General features: G+C 33.4%; 1 protein-coding gene across 1 annotated transcript; it reads left to right on the top strand.

Annotated features, from left to right (window-relative positions):
• Window positions 1-6280: 6280 nt before the first annotated feature.
• On the top strand, window positions 6281-9133 carry LOC113494960. The gene is made up of 2 exons (XM_026873505.1): window positions 6281-7190; window positions 7383-9133. Exons 1-2 carry the CDS (start codon window positions 7023-7025, stop codon window positions 8613-8615), a joined length of 1401 nt encoding a protein of 466 aa, XP_026729306.1. The 5' UTR covers window positions 6281-7022; the 3' UTR covers window positions 8616-9133.
• Window positions 9134-9624: the final 491 nt, after the last annotated feature.

Raw genomic sequence — 9624 nt, 5'->3', positions numbered from 1 at the left:
CCAAGTGCCCCCTGCGATGGCATAGGCATGTGATGGGTATACCTGTGACAAAGCTATCCCAAACAGACCATAAATTAGATGGGAATATTTCTTCTTATAGTTAATGCAGGTTTATTTGGAGAAAAAGATGATGTCTTACTGGTAAATGTTCCATTTACGTGGTACTTATCAAACCAGTCTGCCACTGGTTTCGACTCATTTGGTATCACTTCTGGCCAAATAAGCTCAAACGCCGCTGGAATATCTTCAGACTTCAAATATGCCAATGCTAAAATATGTCGCATTTTGTGAGCAAATTCACTATAATTAGTGTATTTTTGCCTTTAGCCAACTTTCTGTATGTGCTTCCAAATATTTTGTGTTAAATGAAAAAAAGCAATACTTGTGACTGCTGTTCGGAAATGCCCTCTGACTGGCATTTATAATAGCGAGTTCGAAATCAGAAATTATTATTTCGGGATGTAAATCTATGTTCAATACATTTTTGGAAGAAACTGTAATTATTTCAATAAATCCATATTAATCCATACTAAATATTATAAAGGCGAAAGTATCTCTGTCTGTCTGTCTCGCTTTCACGCCAAAACTACTGAACCGATTGCAATGAAATTTGGTACATAGATTGTTTAGAGCCTGAGGAAGGACACACCATACTTTTGAACTGGAAAAAGGGTTGTACCTAAGTAAGGTAAAGTAGTAAGGTCCAAAAGTTTCCGGCCTACCCGCATTGGATTAATCAAAGATATCAAACTTGACATTGAGTCACTAGACTTTTATCGACATACCCACACTTAAAAGTATTAGTATATTTCATTCATATACAAAGTTATAGCCTTTTAAACTTTTGGACCTTAGCTTACTGTTAACGCCATCATAACGGTGGCTTTGCGGGGCGCGGGCGACGTCGGCGGCAACGCGAGCGGTGGCTTCGCGGGGTGCGGGTGGCGGCGGCGCGGTGCGCGAGCGACGGCGGCGGAGGCGCGGGCGACGGCGGCGGAGGCGCGGGCGGCGCTTTCCTTCGATCACTCGTTCACTTACGACAACGAGGCAGAGGAAGACGGATGGTAGTCGGTTCACCGTCAAAATATCGAAACTTTAAATTTGTAATTCTTTGTACCTATACTTAACGTTAATTTAAAAAAATAAATAAGTTTAATTAATATTAAAATAAAATCGCTCATTGAAAAGCACCTGACCAACCTGTCCGCACATACTATACGCAACGCAACACTTACCTTAGTAAAATTGTAACCATAGCAACTGTCAGAATGCCGTTGTTAGTGTCATTACATTTTGAAATTACAACTAAAATAATTTGTGGAGTAGATTATCACTACATATTATAAAACAGGACCGCTTTTTCTGTCCCTATTTCCCCTTGACCACTTAAATCTTTGAAACTACTCGACGGATTTTGATGCTGTTTTCTTTAATAGATAAAGTGATTTATAAGGAAGGTTTCTAAGTATAATCTATGCATATTTTCGTACAGTAACATAGTCAATTTTAGCGCTTTCAAATGTATTTACTATTATTTTACGCTTTTATTGCAAACGCTGGCTTAACCGCAGGAGATACATCAAAATAATGTTGTACAATATTGTACACCATAAAAAGATCTACAAAAAAGTCTCAGACAGCACATTTCTATCTTTTAAGGTTCACCATAACCATTTTTTTGGCTAATAATTTTATTCCAAAATAAAACTTCTTTGCGAAGCTGTTTTTGTTGAGATAGTAATCCTTATCAAAATCAAAATAAATACGACAACTATTCAATTTTTCCTTACGTTTATTCCAAAGTTTTTTAATTACGATGCAACGACGATGGTATGAATCCTTATCAAAATAAAGAACGTTAAAGAAATTCTGTGGCGTATATTAGCACTGCTCCCGTGCGAAGTTGGGGCGGGTCGCTAGTTATCTATATCAATAATTTCGCTCAAAACCTTATTTGAATAACAAAACGTAAAAAAAAAAGTCGACAAAATATATCCGCAAAATTCAGATTATGTATTAAGTTCGTTAAATTCCAATGGTACTGACAAACAAACCGCTGTCGCCATCTTTACCGTTGACTTTTCGCAAAAATATAGTTCAAATGTCATTTAGTTTCGCATAGTGATTTATTTGTCTTAAATAATTCGGTTGATATAGATATACAAACTCTTTTTGTAATTGCAGCGTGCCGTCGCTTTGATTACTGTAGTAGCATTTGAAGTTGTATTGACAGGTTTGCTGGAGGTCATGAGAACATGTGTGTTGTATTAATTGATTAAAACAAGGTGTAGACTAGGTATTCGTCAACTTCATTCATAAATAGAAATATGTATGTATTTCATAAACGATTGATATCACAAATACATAGAATGTTTTCTTCTTGCTCTTTTGGGTTTTAGTAATTTTTCGTTAATAAATTGAAAGCGGTGTCGTGGATACCTAGATACGGTTATGTGGCGAAACTTTGGAGAGGACTATATTATATCTTGCGGTTGATGGCTTGTAGAAAATACGATTTTTCTCATTTGTTCGACAGCAACCCATACGCAAGTGGTACAGTTTTTTGAGCACCATACTCGGAACCGACCATTCCGTGCACTGTAAAAATTTGACAAAACAGGTTTGAACAGTATTTAAAAGTGCCATCAAAGATCCAAATTTCGAATTGTTCAGTAAACGTAAATTACTTCCAGTGCTAAAAGTAAAAATCGATTCATTTTCATTATAATTGCCTATACACGGTGATTTTTCAGTCGTATTACAAAAGCAGCCCAGTTCATGTATCCCACATAAATAGCCCTAGGTACAATTTTTTTTTTTTACATCAACTACGATAATAGGTACGTAGAAAAATTAATAGTACGTGAGAAATCTGAAGCATCCTGTTAATAATGTTTACGTTTCAAACTGTAGAGTATACCTACCCACCGCACGAGTCGAGCAAATCATTCCATCTCCACTCTTTACGAGACAAAATATTGTAAACCAATCTAGGATAGTTCACGTGGACTGTCGTTCAATCAGATTGCCTAACTCTATCCTTATTCCTTCGCGGCGCACACGACGCCCCGCCCCTTTTATTTGAACTAGGTGAAGGTCACTATTAGTGCATCTTAGTTGCGTCCGAACACCGAAAGCGGAAGTGCGCGCGCGTTTTCGGTTGTCAAGCGTTGTCCGCGATCGATACTTAGTGACGCGACGGGTGAACCTACCTAATAATGAGTGAACTTTAAATGTCTGTACGCAATAAGTGGTGACAAACCATCTCGAAATGTTACGCAATCGAGAAGTGATCTACCCGCAAGTGTCAGGACTGCCAGCCATTTCAGCAGCAACGCAACGGCTAGCGGCTGCTTGATCACAACCAGTTCCGCAGCCCAGCTGTTCTCGAAGAGAACGTATACAATAAGTTATGCTTAATAAAAGGCGTAATTGCGTTTTGTAAAAAAAAAACAAAATGTCTTCGTTTATTAATATTTAACATTACATTACAAAAGTATATTACAATCAAACATACTCGTATTTATGCAGAAATCTTACCTGAAAAACCAAAAAACAACATTTAAAGCCTGTACTTCTATAAATTAAAAAGATGAATATTTTTACTAAGAATGACAAGCTCAATTTTGTTTTTGACATTAAAAAATGACAGATAAAAAAAACATAAATAAAAAAGACGGAATACCACTGTCATGGCCAGTGATATTTCTTACATCTCCCACCCTCGGAGAGAACATCATCACAATGATTGTTCGATCAAGAGCTACTCCTCACTAGAGTTAACTTTGCAATATGGTAGAAGTTCGACTCCACCTTCTTATGTCCGGTGTCAACTTCATAGGTGGAATTTGAAATCTTCTTCAGTATTTTATATGGACCAATCCTTAACTCATCCATTTTCTTTATATTAAGGCGGTTCCCATTTTCTAAATAATTATACTCTATCACCCACTTAAAATGTATATTCTTCTCTGTTTAAATCGTATTTTTTCTTATTATAGTTGTGAGACTTAGTGAATTTTCAAATGCTAGTTATCTGTCTTTTTTTAGATCTTCTACTGTGTATCTTTTTTTCAATTTCAGTGCCAAAATATCCATTTTTTCTCCTTCCAAAAGATATTTTGGGGCAATCTTAGTAACTGTATGCTCTGTTTCGTTATATTTTTCCACACATTTTTGTGCAATAGTTGTTCATGCTATCTTTTTGTCCCTCTTATTTATTTTACATCTTATTCTGTTGATCAAAGTTTGGTTCAGCCTTTTATTTAGACCATTTGAAAATGGCGCGTCCACAGCAGTACCATTACTATGTTTTCCTTTTTCAAGTAATCTCTAAATTTTTTGGAATTTATTCCAGGATATTGGTCTGTTAATAACATGTCTATGTTATTATTTTGTGTCACTTTTTCCATCAACTTGATAAAATCATTAGAGTTCTGATTTTTTGATGTCAAAATGAATGTATATCGTGTAAAATGATCTACCAAGAGATGTAAATATTTTTTTGTAGACCTTGATCCTCCAAAACCTCCAATTGTGTCAATGGATACAATTTCAAAAGGGCGTGTTGCGGAACCTAAATGGGACATTAAACCAAATTTTGGATTCATTTTTAATTTGTTTTTAATACAAATATCACATTCATCACAGAGTTTCTCAATATTTGTGATGATATTCTTTGCTGTATAGAAAGGAGTTATTTTATTCATCATTTAAGTTTTCCCAATGTGGCAATACATATTGTGGATATTTTTAATTTGAGTTTTGCTAAATGCTTCTGATAGTATTGCTTTCTTCCTTCTTTTATTCGTTTTGTAATAAATGTTATTTTCCAGTATATTTATTTATTTAGTCACATCAACAACATAAACACAAACATAAAAATAAACATTAAATAAGTAGTCGCTGTCGGAGGACCCAAAAAAAAACCAAAATGATTTCAAACTAACTTTAATGATAGTAAAATTACAAAGGAAAAGTTACTACTAAGTTATTACAATAAGAAGTTTCTATTCCGATCGATATTAGATACAGAATGCCAATTTTATATTTTATTAATTAATAAGTAAAAGACACATCCGGTAAACAGGGGCATCGAATGACGCACTTTGGTCGCTGGTGTCAGCGTTTTACGCTACACGTGTGGGCTGTTTCCATGCGCTGCATCGAGGTCGCTGCTTGCTTGCAATTTACGTATGGGTGCATATCGACACATCTCACGCACAAGGTCGTATCGCTAAAATGCCTATTTTTCAGTATGGCCATTTAAAGATTGAAATTAAGATTTCTTACTAGTTTAAGAAAAAATATGAAAAAAGTCAGTTTCAACTTATTAAGTAATTTATTTATTAATATGGGCTATGAAGTATTGATCAAAATAATTTGTATTTATGGAGAAATTCCTGAATTTTATACTTACTACTGTATGCGTGTCGGGGCGAATTTAGCAAACTTACGACGAGTTACAACGTTATGCGTGGTTAAAAAAAATACTTCTTTCAAGATACGACGTGTTGCGACCTTATGCGTTGCATAAATATTTTTTGACTAAGATACGACGATTCAATGAGTTGCCTTTTTAACACATTCTTTAGTAATATGACTTAACTTTATAATAATTACTGAGAGTAATGAAAACAATAATTTTTTTTAAATCAAATTTATTAAAAAAATCAAGAAAAATTGACCAAACAAAAATTTTTACGCTTCTGTTTAATTAAAACTAATCATTAACGAAAATAATATTATTTGGAAAACATACTATCTTATATAAGATTATCACAATAATTAAAAACCCTTGTTTGAATCAGTCTATCTAGTAAACAATTTTAATCATATCCACTTTAATCTGCAGTAATTAAACAATCTCACATGTTATTAAAAAAACACAATAGTTTATGTTGCACTTTAAACAAGAACTTTAAAAATAATATTAAAAAAAAAACCTGAAACAGTCTCATAGATTAATTGTTAATTATTGTAACTTGAGATCTGTAAGTAAATAAACTTATCAAAAACCAAACTTAACTCAGTCTTTATGTTAATCACTTAACTTAATTATCACAAGATAAGCCTTAGTTAAATTCTTTGACAAATGGAAATAAACTTTTAAACTTTAATATATCAAACTAGTAGGATTATAAATTTATTTTTTGTATATTATACAAACAAAGAAAACTTAAAATATTATTAGTCTATTACAATCATTTGAAAAAGACATAAATTTAACAAGTTATTGGACAATTAATATAATATAATCTATAAATTATCTGAAAAATCAATATCAGTATGTTCTTCATCAAAAGTATTGCGAGTATTAGGAAGTCTATCGTAGTAATTACGATATTCCTGAGGAATAATCCGTCCATTACAAAGACTCATTAAGTCATCAAATTTAGCTGCTGTGATAGGCAAATAATCTGTGTTGCATAAGTCTAATGTTGTGTTAATTGTTTTCAAATTATTTCTTCGAGACGAATAAGATTTTTTGATTAGATGTAAAGTCATACACTCTTCACTTTCAAAACTGTAGCGGTACTTTAGTAGACGTGGATCATTTGATGTTATATGAACTTCTTTTATTTTATTCCATGTCATTTCTGGTTTATTAGAGTTTTTTAACCAATTTTTGCCTTCCAATAATTTTTTGAAATTATAAAAATCCGTTATACTCATCTCGACTACATGAGTCATCTAGTTTCAAAACCCCCTAAAACGATTTTATCCTAAAATCAACCTTATATTATTATAAGGCAGCATTTTATTAGTACTTCAAGTTTGGTCATTCAGTAAGTGTTAAATTCCTCTAAAACGCCAACAAAAACAGTTATAAAGTCAACGATTGGGATCAAAAGCCACTTAAACATTGCGTGTGGCTTTCAAAAGCCCCTATAAATTGACTGACCAATGGTAGCGCGTCATTTTTGACACGTGACTTAACTTTAACTATGCAAACAAGATGGCGATTTCTGTTGTGTGGTGTAGATCTGTGTTTGTTAATTTAATGATTTTATGCCTAAAAAATGGAGGACTTAATGAAATTTGTGAGAAAATGCGACCCAAAAGAGACAAGGAAACGATCTGTGAATAGAGCAACCTGGAAACGTGAGATTCTACGCCAAAAACGGTTTCTGATTCATCCTTTAAAATCAGCATCAACATTAGCAAGAATGGTATTATGCAGTAGGTACCTATGGAATATAAAACTGCAGCAGATCTATTTTAATATTTTTTTATTATTCTTGTAAATATGAAAGTTTACTTTCATATACCTTTTGTAAGCATGTTTAATTGATATGCATCATTTGAAGTGAACCATAACCATAAACTTTTGTTAATGTTATGTCAATGTTATTTCAAAATATTATTTCGGTTTTAGGTACAAACCCTCAAGCTTGCCGCAGTTTCCGCAGTGTGGACACAATCAAAAGGCGTTTCGATGTAGTGAAATATCATGTCAAGATATAAGAAAACTTTACAAGATCCATACGTGTGATACGAAAGTGAAGCAAGACTGTTTTATACTGAAATATTGTAATATATCAGAAGCCAAAACATTAAATCCCAACAGTAAAAGAAAAGTTGCTATTAAGTATTCTATACTTAGTAAAAGCGGGACCAAAATACCGGTATGTCAAAAAACTTTCATGAGAGCACTAATAATAAAAAAAGATCGAATACAGGGAGTTATGAACAGATTTTTAAGTAGCGGAGGTCAAATGCCAGAAGAGAAGCGTGGAGGTGACAGGAAGAGAGAAAAATATGAAGCAAAAAGATTATCCGTCGAATGGTTCATCGAATCCTTTCAGGGACAAGAGAGTCACTATTGTCGTTCGAAAAGTGCCAATAGAATATATCTTGATTCAGGCTTGACAATACGTAAAATGTGGCGTATGTATAACGCTGCCCGTGACGAGGATTTGAAAGTTAAACAAAGTTTTTTCAGGCATGTTATTAATACTAAGTATAATATAGGCTTTGGGAATCCTAGGACAGACGTGTGCTCAACGTGCATTGAACTGTCAGAACGCATAAAAACGGAGAAGGACGCTTCAAAGAAAAACGTACTTATGGTCGAAAAAAGAATTCATCGCCTCAAATACAAAGCTTTCTATGCAATATTGCAAGAAGAAAACGAAAATCTTCAAACCATATCCTTCAATTGCCAGAAGAACCAGGCGATGCCCAAAGTACCGGATCAATATGCCTACTACAGTAGACAGATCAACTTTTACCACTTCGCCATTGTTGTGGGAAATTCAAAGGCTAAACTGAATAAAAATAACATTAATTCCTACTATTGGGATGAAACTTCACACTGCAAAGGTAGTAATGAGATAATTAGCGCAGTTTACGATTTCCTGAAAAACTTTGAATTTGGAGATACAATAAAAATTTTACGAATAGTGTCTGACGGTTGCGCCGGACAAAATAAAAATACAGGTATGATAACGATGCTCGGTAAATGGTTGTACACAGAAGCCCCAACAAATATCAAGAAAATAGAGCTGATCTTCCCTGTTGTAGGTCACTCCTTTATACCTCCAGACAGGCTGTTTGCCAGAATTGAGAAAACACTGAAAACAAAGGAAGTGATAATCTCTCCATCCGAATAAGCAGCTGTTTTAAAACAAGATGGTATGTGCAAAGATCTAGCGTCAATTCCTGTATTTGATTGGAAAAAAAGTTACGAGTCCATCATTAAACCTACCACGTCTTGGCATTTTCAGTTTATGAAAATAAAAAGATTTTTTATTACAAGAACAAAAACAGAAAACATTTTAGTACAGGGTGAAGAGACGTATAGAAACGAAATACGCCAAAAAAAGACAATCACAAAAAACCATAAAAAAATCACCATGATATCTCCTCAAATAATCCAGCCAAATCGTGTTTACATAAAACAAGCTAAAATTCAAGACGTCGACAGACTTCTTAAAAAACACTATGGAAATGATTGGAGAAACTAGGAAGAATTGATTTTTTAAAATCTTTAATCGAGAGAATGAGTACCGCTGAAACGAGAGACTTTATGAGATTGTCGGAAGAGACTGATTTGTGTGAAGCAGGATTTACGGATAATATTTGTCATGTTTGAATTTTTTATCCCTCTCTCTCTCTTTCATTTTTATTATATTTTTAATAAATAAGTAAATTAAATTATAAAAACACAATAAAACATTTTATTTCATGCCTATAACAGATTTATCGTATTTTTTTAATATTAACAATCAAAAGAAATTACTTGATTCTGGATTTTAAGAGATTTTAATGAAAGCGACATTTACCTACTATCTTACTGGTTGTTGATATTTTGTATAACACCATCCTTTACTAAGATTTTTTCAGTTGCAAAACCCACTAAAATGTTACATGTTACTATCAAATTCCTCTTAATTCAGGAGTGAGTTTCATAAGCCGCTAAAATAAAAGAAAAAAACCTCCATATTTTTGTTTATTAAACTGATTCATTGCTGAAAAGGGATTTTGAAGTGTTGCCATGGTCTGTGGGTTCATATCGTACAAAAATGATTATTGTTTATAACATTTATCGACGACGAGAAGTTTTTACTAGTTGGTGAAAAATAAACAAAACTTATTTTAGTGGCTTTTGAAACTAGACGA

This window comes from Trichoplusia ni, chromosome 6 (genome assembly GCF_003590095.1).
Source record: "Trichoplusia ni isolate ovarian cell line Hi5 chromosome 6, tn1, whole genome shotgun sequence".
NCBI lineage: Eukaryota > Metazoa > Arthropoda > Insecta > Lepidoptera > Noctuidae > Trichoplusia > Trichoplusia ni.
This window is presented reverse-complemented; position numbering and strand designations above follow the sequence as displayed.

Bases quoted from the DNA above. Each gene is read 5' to 3' on its own strand.
- LOC113494960 (XM_026873505.1), top strand. From the start codon at position 7,023: ATGGAGGACTTAATGAAATTTGTGAGAAAATGCGACCCAAAAGAGACA. The intron at 7,191-7,382 runs CTATGGAATATA...GGTTTTAGGTAC, and splicing joins TGGTATTATGCAGTAGGTAC to AAACCCTCAAGCTTGCCGCA.